The sequence below is a fragment of the Conger conger genome, chromosome 4 (genome assembly GCF_963514075.1).
Source record: "Conger conger chromosome 4, fConCon1.1, whole genome shotgun sequence".
In the NCBI taxonomy this organism is placed as follows: Eukaryota; Metazoa; Chordata; class Actinopteri; order Anguilliformes; family Congridae; genus Conger; species Conger conger.
Window position 1 is genome coordinate 26561670 of NC_083763.1, and position 17492 is coordinate 26579161.

The 17492-nt window shown below is 43.8% G+C and overlaps 1 protein-coding gene across 18 annotated transcripts in view; it reads right to left on the bottom strand.

The window, feature by feature from the left end:
- Nucleotides 1-293: 293 nt before the first annotated feature.
- svila (supervillin a) overlaps nt 294-17492 on the bottom strand; it is a 100871-nt gene continuing 83672 nt past the window's right edge. For 12 of the 18 annotated variants that reach the window (XM_061239141.1, XM_061239140.1, XM_061239129.1 and 9 more), the window contains 16 exons: nt 17107-17243; nt 15840-15987; nt 15299-15444; nt 14448-14623; nt 13483-13630; nt 12235-12511; nt 10359-10513; nt 9743-9848; nt 7621-7828; nt 6948-7081; nt 6476-6631; nt 6136-6279; nt 5618-5739; nt 4474-4629; nt 2183-2203; nt 294-1356 (listed from right to left, as the gene is read on the bottom strand). In XM_061239141.1, the coding sequence (XP_061095125.1) occupies nt 1270-1356; nt 2183-2203; nt 4474-4629; nt 5618-5739; nt 6136-6279; nt 6476-6631; nt 6948-7081; nt 7621-7828; nt 9743-9848; nt 10359-10513; nt 12235-12511; nt 13483-13630; nt 14448-14623; nt 15299-15444; nt 15840-15987; nt 17107-17243 (2321 nt within the window). In that variant the 3' untranslated portion in view covers nt 294-1269. Of the gene's footprint in view, nt 1357-2182; nt 2204-4473; nt 4630-5617; nt 5740-6135; nt 6280-6475; nt 6632-6947; nt 7082-7620; nt 7829-9742; nt 9849-10358; nt 10514-12234; nt 12512-13482; nt 13631-14447; nt 14624-15298; nt 15445-15839; nt 15988-17106; nt 17244-17492 lie in introns of those variants that run through there. The other 6 variants (XM_061239143.1, XM_061239144.1, XM_061239139.1 and 3 more) reach the window with 3 other exon arrangements.

The window sequence follows — 17492 nt, forward strand, 5'->3', positions numbered from 1 at the left end:
AGTGGCCCCCTGTACTTAGCAAGCTCATAATGTCAAATTGCATTTATTTTACACCCTCCAGCTCACAGAAGTTCCACCTCAGAGCACCGAGGGAGTGCATTAAAGTTTATATGTGTAATTAAATGTTAAAGGAAGCCCCCGTCACATAGACCTGTGTTATTTGTGTAGGCAGCACAAGTGCTCATTGTCATTAGCCTCCATGTTCATTCCTATTGCAGCATCAAGGGATATATAGGCAGCATCACAAACATTTGATGCTCATAGCAATTGGAAAGGAGCCCATGGAAAAGTAGTTGAGATTTACAATGTTCAGTGTTTATTTTCAATATTTATCACAAAAAAAGTCTTCAAAATGCAGACTAGCAACTTTCTGTATATAAACTGTACACAAAAGCAAGGCACTATACATGTTTTTTTTGAATCAGTAGGGAAAGAAGTGTTCAGAAAATCCATGCCATTTACAATTTCTTTGACATTAGCACCCACAAGGCAACAAAGGAGACTATAATTACCACAGGAAGTTCAGGATGCATGACACAGTTCATACTGTAAGTGGCACGAAGAGTTCCTTTGACAGGAGAGATATTTTATCTGTCCACTAATCAACATATGACACAACACCCTTCAAAGTGAATACAGTTTCTTTTTTCTTTTTTTCACAGAATACTATATTTTCCAATAGGGTGCTTATTTAAATAAAAATTATTTATAACACACAAACGCACACAAAATAACACCTCGGAGAGAGCGCGTTATCGAAGCGAGCCTATAAGTACGCCACTGGAGGTCAGTTGGGAGTGCTCTGGGAGAGGGCTATGTGTGGCTTGGTACTGAACTAATAAGTGCATGTTAAAGAATACACCAATCACAGGCAGCCCCCACTCCACAAATACTCGCGGCTCTCCCAGACTGTTACCAAATGACAAGAATACAATACAAAATGGAACAGAGAGGGGGGGAAAAAAATGCTACAAGAGGCTGGCAAACCTCCAGATATCCTCAAAATACTTTTCCCTCCTCCTTCCCTTGCCCCTGAGAACCATCTGGGAAAGTCCATTCCTAAGGTCTTCGGTGGAGGGGAGGGCGAAGGGGTGTGTGTGTGTGTGTGTGTGTGTGTGTGTGTGTGTGTGTGTGTGTGTGTGTGTGTGTGTGTATGTATGCATGTATGTATGTATGTGTCGGAGTGAATTCAGGGGTTTAAAGTGATCTCAGTGGCAGGTCCAGTCCCACACCTTCCTAACTACTGTCGACAGAACAGAACTCCCTCCTTTAAAACAGTCCTCTGGCCTTCTTCACGTTCACTTGCTTCCACCCCGGGAGTGCTTCAAACTCGTCCCTCGTCATCTCCAGCGCGTTCTGCAAAGGCAAATGACCCGGTTTGAAATATGTTAGCAGAGCGCTACACACACGGAAAGTGTGCAGTGACACAGGCACGTTTTACCCCGCTAATGCTAAATCTCATCACTGGAACCTGAATGGTCTTACATCAGCCCTGGAAATATATCTACACCCCAACCTCTGAAATTTCAGTTTAATGTGAAAAAAGAACAGAAAAGCCCAGGAAAACGAAACCCCTCATCTCTTCAATCCAAGTTGTTTCCCCACCGTAGTTCTATTGTACATCAGGTTAAGTGTTTGATATAATACAACATACCTCAAGCTGAGTAACATTTAACACACGTAATCAGGGTCTCAATTCAAACAAAAGGGTGAAATGCGACTCATCACAAGCGCAACTTTACATGTGGTCAGGCGGTGAGAGATGGGTCATTTCCATGCATTTTACAAAGTCAAAGCATGACGTATTACAGTATATGGAACCATTTAAGAACATGAAATGCTGACAACATGTAGTCTGTGGTCCAGAATATACTGTAGTTGTAGTACACTGCAATATTACCACAAGGCAAAGTCAACCAAGATGCAAGTCTAAACACCTTTGAATGTGAACATAACCCCATGCAGTAGACACTGTGGAAAGGGACTCTCAATTTTTGACCCACACCTTGCTGGGTTAGGGAGTAAAGGTGGGGTTGGGTTTTTGTGACACACAAGCAGGGTAAATTATGGGTGATGAAATCCAGTCATCCAATCAGAGATAAAAATAAATGGCACCAAAAAAAAAAACACAGAACAGATGCGCTGTGTGTGGGGCCACCTGTGGTCAGTGCTTGGAACTCACCTTCCCAGAAGCCCCTACACCCTGGAACGTGAAGTGAAGAGTTAACCTTAGAACCTTACAGCCATAAGTGATTGCACACTATAGCACCGTTAAAGTACACTCTTTAAATTAAATTCATCTGTAAAACACAGCACCCAGACACCTGGGCTCCCCTGGATATTGCTGCAGGGAGACAGTGAAATTTGAAGTGTGAAATGCCTCAGTCGTGCTGTGAAACGCGCCGATCTAGAAACGACATGGCCGCCGCACGACCTCACGTTTCCCTAAACGAGCGATTATGCATATGAGATTCAAGGCCCGGGGGAAACCAGAAAGGCATCCGGTTAGCAGGAAATGCATGTGTGTGGCCCCCCTCTGAGAATGGGTTCCACCTGCTGTGGGGGCAAGCCAGTACAGCGGGGTCTTTAGTGAACACACAGCCATTTAAAAAAAGGCTCTCTTCGCAACTCTGGCCTTGAGCGTCTGTGAGACCACTTTCTTCCCAAATCTCCCATTATAATCCCTTAACCTTTCCCCTCGCCCTGTTTACTTGCACCTGGCCTCTCCTGGCGGGTTTCAGAAGTCAAAGCATGTACTGGACGTTCTCAGTCTTGACTGGCACGATAGGCGACGCAAAGCCAGAGCTCAGACGGCCACGTAATGCATATTTCGACGAACGCCGTCACAGAGGTGTGGCGGAGCACTTTTTACGACCAGTGATGTAAGGCAAGGTAATGAGAAGCGCGTAATGTGCATTTTCATTACCGGCCTTATTTTCCGTGGCAACGTTGTCACGCCCTGGACAGCTGCGGTACAAGCTGAGCCGCAGTGATGGAGGAGAGGAGCTGGGAGACTTTACAGAACACAAGATGTTTTAAACTCCCAGCAGCAGGCTCATACAGAACAGAGCAGCAACAACTCTACCAAAACCGGCGCTCTTCCAACTACAAAGCATGAGGGTGGAAAAGAAAACACAAACATATCCCACAGGAACACAAATAACCCTTTTATAGCACCTCAAAACATCAAAACCTCCACAGCGAGCAAAAACACTACCATGTCAGTCCACTCCTCTTTCCTGTGGACAAACCCACTTTTATCCCTTTTTACGAGGACTCGTCTACTCCATGCTCTCCGAAACAGAACAGAAAAGGTGTGTGTGGGATGTGTACAACCCTAATCCAAAGACACTGCTGTTCTCAGATAAAAGGTTTTTATATGCCCTCGAGCGCAGTTGAAGGGAATGAGAAACACTGAACATTGATCATTCCAGTTATATTTTCTAAGGCTTCTGCAGCTGGCAGCAAAAGCTTTTCACGCCGGTGACTGTCAGTAGTGATGAGAAAATAAGTGAGAAGTGACTGGTTTATTGTGAGAAAAACCATCTCGCTGGACCTCTGTTCATTCAACATGGCCTGTCTGCCTGAGAGGTCAGCCTTATATTTGACTGAAAACACATCAAGGACAGAGTACTGCTGTGAAATAAAGCCACAGGGAACAACAGCCCTGGTACTTTATGAAAACAGTCACCCTAAGCTTTTAGGCATAATGTGAAGCACAGTGCTGGCAACACCCTATCTGTGCCAATATTCATAATTTGATTTCATTAGATGCAGAAAGGTAAGATAAAACCATTATAAACCAAAATATTTAACATAATATAAACATCCTTCCACAAACTGCATTTATTTGGGCATTATGTTGAATTCTGATTTCACCTACCTTTTACATGAGACAATGTTAGACAAAGGTTCAATGACCCAGTGTACACATAAGTTCTTCCTTTCAGATGAAAAAGTGCAATGCATACAATGCTCAATGGCACAATACCCATACCTGATAAAAACCGACTACATCCCATTATGATGGGAAACTGAGGTTCCCCAAAATGGGTGAGCTGTGTGTTTCATGAAGCCTCACTATTTAAACGATTCTATTACTCATATCCCTTGAGCTGGAGTGACATTCACCTGACTCGGTAGCAGGCTTTACCAAGTCAAATTATATACGCCATGAATAAATTTGGCACAGCTTAAGTATGATACATTAAGACCATGATCTTCATTCCTGGTCCGGGAGTGGCTCATGGTGTGCCGGTTTTTGTTTTTTGCCTTATAGCACCAACCGCCAACCGGTCTCAAGAAACCAGGTGAGGCGAGTCAACTGTGTGAGCAACTACTTTCATTGATCAATTAAGTCCTGAGTAACAACAATGCCAGCACACCCTGCGGCTCTCCAGGACCAGGATTGAAGACGACTGCATTAAGAACTACAGTGAATGCATGCAGAGCATCAGGAAAGTGGGGTCTCACCGCAAAGTCCTCATCTGATAAGTAGATCTCCAGGCGAAGGGGGTCCACACCCTCCGGTAGCGGGCGGGCCAGCAGGTCGGCCAGGGGGTAGGTGGCCTTGCATAGCCGGGCCAGCACGTCCTCCACCAGGATGATCTGGTTGCACACCTCCGCTTCCTGACCGATCAGAGACAAGCATCCATCAGAGCAAGGCGCAAATAGGTACAGTGAGGTCCAACAATACTTGGACAAGGACAGTTTTAAAGGCATTTGCTTCCTGACTGATCAGAGACAAGCGCATCCATTGGAGCAAGGCACAAATAGGTACAGCGATGTCCATAAGAATTTGGACAGGGACACAGATTTAAAAGGGCTGCAATTCCTACACAATTTACTCCACATGGATGTAAACACCCTCTAAGTGCAGTGTATTAGCTTTAATTTGAGGATATCCATATCGAGTGCACGGTGCAGAAATTACAGAGATATAAAATATGTGTCACTGCCAAAACACTTGTGCCTCACTGTATATTGCATGGACAGTGCAAACAATCTCATTTTAACCAATAATGTCTGAAAATATAAGCTAATTACGTTAATGAATGACAGCTCATTCCCCATTTGCAAGGACAACATGTGGAGCCAAATTGGAGTTCACGTAGGCAAGCAATAAAAAAAGAAAATAATTCTCAGCCAAATAGCCCACAAGTAACAGGAGACTGAATGTGAGATGCTTTTTCTTAATTAGTTTTCCATCATGGATTGTTCATCCATGGATAAAATTGACTCATTTGTGTGTCTGAAAGGCTGCTACAATATTGTACTTGATGGATGGTTACGTTTTGATTTTCATACTGATTTTCAACACCTCTAACAAGCTAAGGAGTGTCATTGTAATTTAAAATACTAATACGACACTATGTTTAATAGCTAAGATTGGACTGGTAGTGTATCACAATGGTTTGGCAGCTGGGCTTGTATACAACACTGCCAGTTCACAAGTAATGGCAAATCTGGTCAACTGTACCCAAGTCTTGTTAGTGTTTACAACCAGTAATGCTGGAGTTGAACTACGGTGGTTGAGTTGAGTCAGTAAAGATGACTTTGGTCAACTGCAGTCCAGCCTGGTCCAATGTGGTATTGTAAGGCAGTGGTCAGAGCTCACCTTCTCAGTTATCTCTGCTATGTCCTCACGGTGTTCCCAGTTGGGGAACATGTTGGTGAAGGTGAGCGGCTCCAGACCAGCATGGATCAGGTACGACTTCGGGGGCTTCTTCTCATTTTTCTCTGAGGCAGAGAATGGTTAAGATGAAGAGGAGAGAATATAACCGTTTTACTTGTCTGTGTCAACCAAGTTATTATGAAACAACTGAATCATTTTCCCCTCACAGCACAGTACAGCACATGTGGGGGTTTGAGAGAGTTTAAAACTTCTGGTAAGAAGGCTTTTTTCTTTGTGGTATAACCATTGTCCCAAGTATTGTAGATCTTTCTGATCAAAGTTATAGAGCAGGGTGTCCAATCATTGCTGATGTTAGCCATTGCTGATAAATTACTGAACATACTGTAAAAAAAGCCAAGGAAAAAGAGAAAAGGCCATTTAATATGTTAGACTGCTAGCCATATTCAAGGGTAGACTTCTAGAATGCGTACACCATGACTCTGAGCTAGGCTCTAATTCACCTCTGCAGTATTGTAGCACTGTCTCCATGGCACACTTCCGGTCTCCGTCCCATCGAATTCGGGCAGAGCCCGTGCTCTCACTATCCTGGGGCCACCAGCCCTGCCACAGATAAACTTCATGGTGGTTGTCCACCAGGAACAGGGCTGTGACAGGGGAAGAGGAAGTGACATCAGTGACTGTCACAAGGAATGCATTTATAGGCGTGTGTATGTGTGTGTGTGTGTGTGTGTGTGTGTGTGTGTGTGTGTGTGTGTGTGTGTGTGTGTGTGTGTGTGTGTGTGTGTGTGTGTGTGTGTGTGTGTGAAGGTGTGTGTGAAGGTGTGTGTGTGCACTATATACCTGGCTGGGATGCTGTGTACAGGTCCTCCTGGAGGAAGGGCAGTGAGGTGACCAGCTCAGGCACCCTGGAGGGGTAGATGAACTCTGTGGCAACAAACTCCCCTGAAGAGCTGCTCAACTGGAAAAGCCGTGGTGTGAAGTTGAATTTCCCTGGGTCTGAAATTACACACACAATTCAGAATGACTTCAGTCTTATGAACTAGTGAAGACCAAAAGTCCAAAACCTCAAAATGTTTCTTTAGATAAATTCCATGATGGCAATTGAATTCTAATTAACAATATATTTCTCCCCTGGCTGGATGGAATTTGGAAAGTTGCCACTCCTCATGTTCATTACAATTAGTTCCAATTATCCAGCTCTGTTGAAGCTAAACTGCTTCATAAATGACATACTGTACTCAAATTTTACCCTGATGGATGGTAGATTCTGTATGGTTCTGGCTGGGATTGGTTTGGAGGCTCTCGGGCCTACCTTGTAGCATGCAGTCGTAAGCCTTCCGGTCTCTCCTGCCCAGAGCTTCCCAGAATCCTGCGGGCTCTGCTCCTTCATCACACTCGTGAATGCTCACCCGGCTGCTGCTGTGTAAACCCGCCTCCAGGGGACACCTACAAACACACAGGGCATAGGCAGAGCTAGCTGTCAATCATTGGACAAACCAATCAAAGGCTCACTCCACATTTGTCAGGTTCCTGATGCTTTCTCTCAGATAGGTAGAGAAAGTTCTAAATAAATAAATAAAATTGCCAAAGTGGGGCAAATTTAAAAAATAGTAAAAGTAGTACGACCCAGGTGTAAGCAGATTCTGACAAAAACATCAGCTAAATTAATAAGTACAATGTAATTACAAAATGTCCACACATAACATACACTAAATACAATGTTAATGACAGCTTAAAATGCTAGCACACTTTGTTCATCTCCTGCTTAGAAACTTTATTTTTAGAAATGTGTCTAAAGAGGGTACACAAAAAGGGAAAGTTATTTCATCACTTTTAGTCTGTGGGATCCATTACCAAACCACTCGCTGACATAATTTCCTATGTGTCTAGAAGTGGATGGCAAGCGATTAGTCACAAAGCGATGTGGGTGAAAGCAGAGCGGTTGGTCCGGTTATGACCGGCTGCGCTGTTCCGCGGAAGCTTACTGCTCTTTGATCTTGTTGGCTGCGGTGCGGCCCACGTTGCGTGTGTGCGCCTGCGACTTGCAGCCCTGCCACAGGTAAATGATGGCCTTGTTCACGTTGAGAGCCAACATGGACGCCCGGGAACGCAGGCTGCTGCAGTGACAGGGCACCTCCAGCAGGTGGCCCTCCACCGGCTCCTCCCCTCGCACGCAGTACAGACGCCAGTCGTCTGGACACGGGAGGAGGCACAGTTATAAGGTTGCGTCTGCATTCTGAACGCTTTTGAGATAGCAGAGATTCAAGATAGATACAAGTACATACAGTACTGTGCAGAAGCCTTAGGCACCCTATACATTATTATATATATATAGATATACATATGTTTCTTTTTTTGTGTGTGTTAGTATAAAAGAACACATTTGAGAGTTCCAAATATAAATTTTCCAAAAGATTTCATTTTAAAGTCATTTTTGTATTTAATTTAAAAAAGTAACATATTACTGTAAGCAATTGACTACTTTTTACACAAAAACTTGATCAAGGCTGTCTGATTGTCTTATAGAATTTGATTCAATTTTTAACTATTCTGCCAAATTACTAAAATGTAATGTAAAATGTATAGTACGTTTATTTAGAACCTTTCATTGAATAATTTTTTTAAATAATCTTATCTGTACAGAATGTTATACAGGTGCAACCTTTAAAATGTTTAAACAGTATTTCTGAGTAAAACTTCATACATACTGGATATTTAGTGCCCTATAAACAAAGTATTTTGACACCAACTAATTTTTGTCAAATATCAGAACATTATAATTCTAAAGTCTCAAATTCCTGTCTAACATACACACGATCGCATTCATGCACATACAGTTAGAACTAAGCCTCCAATAAGCAGATGTTTACCATTTTCCAGACTTTTGAGAGTGCCAGGTAGCAACATCATACAGCTATAACAATCAGCTCCAGCCATTAGCAAGGCATATCCTTAACCAATCCTGGACTTAAGTGAACTGAATGACAAAGCATAATGGAGGTTGGTTATGACTGGGACAGAAATTGTGGTGCAAAGGCACGACAATGCTCGCTAAGTTTCTTTTATGATAAACTGAGTAAACTCGCCAGTTTACTCAATTTATCATAGTGCCACTATGAAGTAACTCCAAAATGTATTTTGTATGCCTTTCTGTTGGGTGTCACATCTCTTTTGCTTTCCGAAGAAGCTAAAGACACAGTCACACACCCACTGCTGCATGCTAACAGGACGTGGTTTTTTCTTAATTTCAGTAATTCCTTTGAGGTCACTGAAATGATGACAGGCCTTGGGTTGTTGAAGAGGAAACTAAATAAAAAGAAAAGCAAAATAAAATAAAATGAAAATAAACAACTCCGGTTACAAACCACACCTGAACCGATAACCTCGTGCCATATTATCCAAATAGACCTAAACCAATAAGCAAAAGCATCTTATCGAGCAGCCTGGGGTCTGCCATTTCCTGAGTGAGCGGTGATGGAAAATTACAGGTCTGGAGCCACAGCTCTGTGTGAATAACAGGTACACAAACCGAGAGACAGACACACAACTCTCACATCGCAAAGTCAACACGTATGCTGGGGTTTCAGACTCCACAACAGCAGATATAAAAATAATTTGTGTGTAAATTTAGGTAAACTCCGCTAAGCCCAAGTTGCACTGTAATAATTTACTGCCCTTGATGCACCCCACTCAGACATGAACCTCTCCATGACCACATGGCTCCGAGACTACACAAATGTATAGCAAACACCCTTCTATGGTTTAATCTTAAAGATGACGGTTTCTCACAACAGCGGTTCAGGATTCAGGCAACAAGATGAACAGGCTGCTAAGACTGGAGTGAATCGGACACAAAACTATATTTACAGCACCCAGTGTGACGACGACTCTTGTGCAACAGATGGGAAGGGAACCAGACAACATGCAGTGTGAACAAAACACAGTTCCACTCGAGCCTGTGACATTTCCTGTCTTTGACTTCTACTCTCAGAGCTGACACAATGACCCAGAGAAGAGAGGGAGGAGAAACAGAGAGAGAGGGTGAGACGGTAAATAGAGGCGAGAGAGAAAGAGCAGAAGGAGAAATGGGTGGCAGGAAGTATGTACTTTGTGCGTTCTCTTCTTCCTCTTCCCTCTTTCCTGAGTGCACAATCATGCCACCATTGAAGCACTGCAGGAAACATGGGGGTTCCTTTCCCTGCTGCACCTGGACCTGTGGGACCAGAACAGAGCCACACACACACACACACACACACACACACACATTTACATTGGGTGCAGAAAATTCTTATATAAAGAGATGTATAATGCCAGACATCATAGCCCTTCCTGGCTACACCCATGCAAAGTACTATAGCACTATGCACTATGCACTAACATGCACTGTGTAAAGTACTACAGCACAGTAAAGTACTGTAACATGCACTGTGTAAAGTACTACAGCACTGTGCACTGTGGAAAACAGTAAAGTACTGTAACATGCACTGTGTACAGCACTAAAGCACTGTGCACTGTGGAAAACAGTAAAGTACTGTAACATGCACTGTGTAAAGTACTACAACACTGTGCACTGTGGAAAACAGTAAAGTACTGTAACATGCACTGTGTAAAGCACTACAGCACTGTGCACTGTGCACTGTGGAAAACAGTAAAGTACTGTAACATGCACTGTGTAAAGCACTACAGCACTGTGCACTGTATAAGGGCACATCTTATACTCTACCTGAGCCCCTCTCTCCTCATCCAGCTCCACGGTCATCAGGGCCGACGTGCCCTTCTCGCTCACTGTGGAGTTACGGCCCTGCCAGAAGAAATAGGCACACTTCTCCTTCCCAGCACCTGTGCTCCGCAGCTGCTCCGGGTTCTGTCTCTTTCCAACTACAGAGACACGTACACACAGATACACACATCATCACCATTACACAGGTCAGTCTGGAGCATGGCCAAACACAGGGACACTCTTTTCTGTTTATGCCTGATATAAACTCTATGAACATAGCATGAAGTGATCTGTATATATTACAGCAGGCCCTTTTTTATTCTTAATGATAAAATAGTCTAAGCATTACTCACTGGAGGCTACGGAACACCAAAACACGATTGACCAATGACCCACAACAAATTAGTCTTAAACTCAATGACTGAGTCAGTCTAAGCACTAAAGCACAACATCACAAAATTAAATTCCCCTTCACTGGACAGAAATTTAATCACATTACCGGGTGCATTACTATGCCTCGAAAAGAGTTTAAAAAACATCTCTGTAGAAACAGGTGGCAGAAAAAGGAACACCAACAGAAATATGACACATACTGTCCAGAGATATGCGTTGAAAGATTTGCCTGCAACAAGCAACAGCTAACAGCTTGGCCAAAGACTGCGGAATACAGCAGAGAGTCCTCACTCTCTCTCACGTTATCATAACCACAGCATGCCAGCTCCACAAACACAGCGGGGTTATGTATATCAGCAGTCTCTTTGAAGCTGCATGCACAGCAATAAGCTTCCTGTCAGAAACCCGTAAGGGGTTCCCATCGCAGACCTCTACATCCATTATCTCAACGCCAAAACTTGAGGCTCACATCATCACAACTTGGTGATATCAATTACTATCAGCGTGCGTTCTGAGAATCCTGTAGTGCGATGAAAGACGAGAGCGGGGAGCTCAGCTCCGAACAAAAAACTCTATGGAAGAACATTTAAACCACCAGTTTACTCAGAGGGGGAAAAAATTACCTAAACATGCAGAGAGACAAACTGCCGGGACTGCTTCATTTGAGCTCTTTATATGGTCCAAAGAGAGGGACAGGATAACCGTATAAAATGGGGCAGGGTATGTTCTACTTGACAAAACAAATCCCCCACGTTTAGTGGTATGCCCATTTCTGCATAGTCAAATAACAGAAACAAACGTCTTCCTGTTCTTAAGAGGGATGTGTGCTCTCGGATTATGGATTAGGCCCGGCCAACTGCACTCGTCTAAAGAAGGTGGGTGTTAACACCCACGTCCAATAAAAAAGTCTATAACTTTGACTGACTACATCAGGGGTACTTTGTAAAAAATCTCACTCAATTAAAAGTATAGATTATCAAACTAAAAATATACTTCAGTAAAAGTAAAAAAAAGTCTTAATTTAAGAGTTAAATTTCTAGGGATACACAATGCTGAAATTAAATGACAGAGGGCACAATAAATCACATTAAATAAGAAATATGCTAATCTTAGCTGACTAACGTGGACAAGAATAGCTAACGTTAAGGCTAGCTAGCTATGGTGGCACTTCTTCACCAGCAGCAGTGATGAATAAATATACTGTACTTCAGTTGGTGTCTAATCAGGCTTTGCACAATGAGCAATCAGAATGGGTGTGGTGGGTCCATTAACCATTAATATAGGTTTCATTGGCTGTGGGATACAGGGATTGATATTTTGGCCAGAGAAAAACGTTTAAAGTTGGACCTGCGAAACCTTGTGTACTTTGAAGGTGTAAATTAAAAATGTAAATGAGTAAAAGGAGTATAATATTTTTCTCTGAAACGTAGTTCAATGAAAGTGTACAAACGTAAAAATACTGAAGTAAACCGGGCGGGGCACTGACCTGCCGTGCTCACCATGTGCTTCCACTTCACCACGTACGTGTCGCCCTCGTGGAACTGGCCGATGCTCTGCCGGGGCAGGCGGCTGTAGTCGAACTCCAGGATGTGCCACACGTCCACCGAGAGCGTGCTGATCTCAAAATGGCGGCGCTCGTCCCCCTCCACCAGCCCGTAGCCCCGGCCCACGTCCACACCGTCCAGCACCGTGTTCACCGCCTTCTGGAGGAGGGGGAGCATCAGCGTTGCATCATAGGGACGGTTCTCATTACCATGCTGCTCCTGAGAGAGTGAAAGGGAGAGCAGGACCAAGAATGTGAGTGTAAAAAATATGTTTCTGATGCCAGTATGTCAAATATACCCTATTATAATAGTTAGTACAATGGTAGAATAGCAACCCGGAGTGAGAGATCAGGAGCTACTTGAGTCAACTGGCATGCTAATTCAGTCACATTAGGATGGCAATATGCTACTGCCTAGCCATAGGTGTCACAATTGTCTGCATCCTACTATTATGTGTATTGAACATTCCTGATCAAGACATAAAATGGTATAAAAAGTAGTCATTCCAATGCTTCTGGGTTCAAACTAACTCCGCGGTATCCAGAATACACTTTTTTAAATTTCAGACAACTGACTGCAAATAAACATAATTTTCATCAAGTTTGAGTGACCTTCCTTTTTCTTCTTACAACAGAAGGAGGCAAACAATGGAGGGAGGGGGGAGAAATGGAGGGGTGAATATTAGGAGTGATAAAAAAATGGAGGGAGAAAGGAGTGACGGGGAGAGAGAATTTTCGTAAATCTTTAAAACTGAAGTTTATCCCAGCCTCTTCAGTCTGAGACTCAGTAAGTACCCACCAGACACTGACCAATGATAAATACCATGTATTTAAAATTATGTATATTTTGCTAAACATTACATCTAGATTCCATGCAATTGTATATTGCCTAAATATTTACTTTGCAACATTTCATGCAAAATATTGAAAGAACAGGGAACACAGCGCGGTGCTGGTCACACACACCGGTCTCCTATCAGAGAGACACGTATAAAAACAAACTGGCAGAAAATCTTTATCAGACAGGCCGCTGGCATACACCGATCGCATTGAGCTAATGAGGTGAAGCAGACGGATCATCCTCAGCAGCTTGGGAGTTATGGCAGATGTGCAGAACGTGCTGCTGGTGACCGCCTGGTGCACTGCAGTTACAGTATGGTGGCCCCTGTGTCTCCTCATAGAAGGACCTACTTTTAGTTCAGCCACGTGCTCAGTGCCGTTCTTTGGAGGAGATTTCTTTGCCTCTGTCCAATCCAAGAACTTCTCTTTGAACAGGGTGGTCTCGTTGTGTTCCGTCAGCCGGCCAAACACTGCCCAGTCCGGACGACCCTGGCCTTTCCTGAAAAAGACAAACGATCACAGTCGCAGAGGAAGTAAAAGGTCAGGGCAGGCCTGTCAAAGAAACGCACGTTATTTATCTTTATGACTCTGAGGCTCGCTGGAGGACCACACCAAAAGGTCGCAATCACCAAAGATGAAATGGGTGTTTTGCTACAGAAGTCAAGTGGGTTGTGCCTCATGTAGAAATGTTACGAGGGAGGACTGCCAGGGGTTTGTAACCACCATCTATACAACATGACAAACCATTAGCTTACTTTCCAAAGACTAATATCTACAGCCATCTACAGCCAAGGGAAGCCAACTCATAATTGAGGCAAGGGAACCGCAGTAGAGCGAGGTTCTCTTGGACAAAAAATATACAGCAGTGTTAGTTCCACGAAAGTAACAGGAAGAGGTTTCGAGGGTGGAGCCAATTGTATTTGTTGTAGTGGAGGTCGGGGGTGGAGGGTGTAAACCAGAAGTGCATAGCTCTGCCCAGGACGGGCCAGTCTGCATGTTGGTTTTTGTTCCAACCAATTATCGTTTTCATTTTCTGACAGCTCTGTAGGACTATGCTAGTTCAGCATATAAACATCTTTCTGATACACTTGTATCATGTGGCTGTATTGAGCCAATGAAATAACCCTTTCAGTCGCAAGAGTGCCATATAGTGTAACTACCATAAAATCGCCACTCTCAACCTTATACCCTTTCAACAAATCAAAATGACTTCTATACTATTGTTTTGAGCCCCTGAATTCTTAAAAAGATCACCCCTCGTTGTGTACCTCTGGTATAGAGTGGGCTCCTGGGAGCAGGAAGAAGGAGGGACCTACCTGGGTATGAGAGAATTGCACTCCCCTGGGTCGAGCGGGTTGATGTCACAGTTGGTGTAGTCAAAAGTACCGTTCCACAGGTGTTTGGCCAGCTGAAAGGCCACCTTCCTCTGAGCCAACGTCACCTCCTTCCCATGCCACACATACACCTCGCTGCCAAAGTCAAACACCAGCACCTAGGGGACACAGCACGGGAAGAATTGAACCTTCGACAATACCCTCCAGCATCAGAAGACATCATACCCTTACTGAGAACAGATCAAACAGGGAGCCTGATAGACAGTTAAAACTATTCTAACAGTTATGGGATAGTTGAGATGGTTTCAGTAAAATGTGTCCACTAATTGGTCTCAATATTGTAATTTAACCAGCACAATTATTCACAGCTGGAAGAAGAATTCAGTTTTATGGAAAATGTCTATAGGTATTTGAATACAACTGGATAATAATTTAAATAATTGGAAGTAAAGGTCCAAGCTTTTAGGAAAGTCTTCCTTGATGTGTGTTCAGAACCTGAACATGAACATTCCCTTTCTCTGGTTATTTTTAATTATTCTCAAATCCTAATTTCATACACATTACATTATTGGCATTTGGCAGACGCTCTTATCCAGAGCGACGTACAGTTGATTAGACTAAGCAGGAGAAAATCCTCCCCTGGAGCAGTGCAGGGTTAAGGGCCTTGCTCAAGGGCCCAACAGCTGTGCGGATCTTATCTGGCTACACCGGGATTAGAACCACCGACCTTATGTGTCCCAGTCATTTACTTTAACCACTATGCTACAGGCCGGCAAAAGAAACAACTGTTTTAAAGAGCAACAAAAGAACATTGGACCATGGAAGCAGCTGACCTCTCGGGAGCTGAGAAGGGTGCAGCGGGGCACCTTCCCCCAAAAGTCGTCGTCAGGGACGAGCTTGTCCTCCACGAGGCGGTAGATGCAGTTGGTCTCCACGATGGCGCTCTCGTACAGCTCATCCTCCTCGGGCGTTCCGGCAGCTGAAGAAGCACAGGAAATCAGGCTGTGCGGAGAGAGCCTAGCAGTGTTTTCACAGCTTCACAACCATTGCAGGGTTCCCAGAAAGACCTCACAAGGCAACCGAGTGAAGCGCTGCAAGCCAGTGGCCCACTGCAAGCACTTCCCTTTTCACCCTCTCGGCGTCTTTGTTTCAGTCCCCAGCTTGGGTCTCAAACTGGTCTGTTGGCTACGTTTCAGGCCAAAGTGATGCGGTGCCAAGACTGCCGGGGTTGAAATATTGTGGAGCGAAGCTAGAATAAGCCTGACAGGATAAAGTGCCTGTCAGAGCATTAACACATGCTTGAACTGCAGTGCACAGAGATATAAACAAGGTATTAACCACAGCAATAAAGCAGCCACGCTAGTCGGCACTCACACTGGTAGCCGGTCTGTCCTCCTAGAATCTTCCAGAAGTCTTTGGCTGCGTGGCTGTGTGTGTTTATCCCTTCCTCAATGGTCTGCACATAGTTGGCTCTGCAACCTAGGTCCCGCTTTGTCTGAATGAAGGTGGCTAGCTCAGAGGCCTGAAAAAGATAGTTAGAGGTTTAGGACGTTTCCAAAAATTTGGGGTGACTGTTTTTATTTGAAACTGAATAGTACCACACAAACTGAATATGAAGTTACACAAAAATAAGCTCTTGAAAGTATTACAACCCCCAGTTTTTGAAAGAAGGTTGATGTGCAAGGTGCGAGGCTGCGTTCTTGTTTAGCTAGAATTAGACTACTGGGATAAGGCCAGAAACCTGCCTTCTGTCAGTCATAAAAAGTACAGAAAGTAAAGGACTGCTGTGACCAATGGGCTTTCCGCAGCATTGTCCCGCAGCAAAGCCCTCAAATAAAAATCCACCACTGTTCCTTCCCTTAAACTGCTTCCTGCCCAGAAAGGTAATACAGCAAGGCTCCTAAATCCTGCTGAAGGTTACCTGCACAAAAATGACTATAAAATGATAGACCATATTCATATAACCCAAATAGAAAGATAACCCAAATATATGGAACAATAAAATTACATCCGTTTTAAAAATATACATATCTGTTTACCCAATTAGGACAGCATGGAGGGTTTTGACTAGTCAATGTGATGTTTATCTTTTCCACTGTGCAAGCAAAGTGTAGTAACTGCAATCTGACTACTCTGACTACTGGAAATCACTTTATTCAAAGCAAGGAAGAGATGACTCATTCCAGTTACTGCGCTCGGTTTCAAATGGTCCGTACATTTCTAGCCTGAGAAGCTTTTATTACAGCCAGTCATGTCCTGTCAGCATCATAGTTCCCCTCACTTACGCATTAAACAGATATCAAGTGTAAGCAGGCTGAGTCACTCAGGCCACACGTCCTGTTTAGTGTTCACAGCTGGGGGGGACGGCCCCGATAAAGCCATTTAAAGACGTCTGCCATTTCCTTTTAGCTGCTACAGAGCACATTGATATTCAATACAAACCTCACAAAGGAACTGTGCTCACTGAGTTTATGAGTTTGAGAGCAGGGGCTACAAATGACCACTACTTTAGTTAGCAAAGTGTACTGTACAAGTCTGACACACACACTAATGGACACTGCAGTGTGTGCATGCTCACGTAGTGCACAATATCAGCAAAGATATTTTTTACAATGAGGAAATGGCATAGGCTCAGGCTCACTTTAGCTTTCTCTATGACGTTGGCAAACTCCCCAGTCCAGATGAAGCAGTGGTGGGGCGTGACCAGGAGGAAACAATCTCCGCTGTTCAGGGACGAGGCTCTGGGCTCCACCAGCCTAGTCTGAACATGGCGCCGGCCTGGTTCCAGACACACAGTGACAATTCACAACTTTAACAACACTAGTGCTCTACCCTCCAAAACAGACCATACATGCATTTACACAAAGTTGCATAATACTCAAACAGAAGTTAAAAACATGCTAAAAACAACAAAAAACAAAACAATCAGCTCTACTTTATAACTTATTTAATTAGGGTACATTTCAACAGATGGAAGGGACGATTTTAAAACAGCTTGGAGACACTGACATGCAGGGTGTTTGAGGA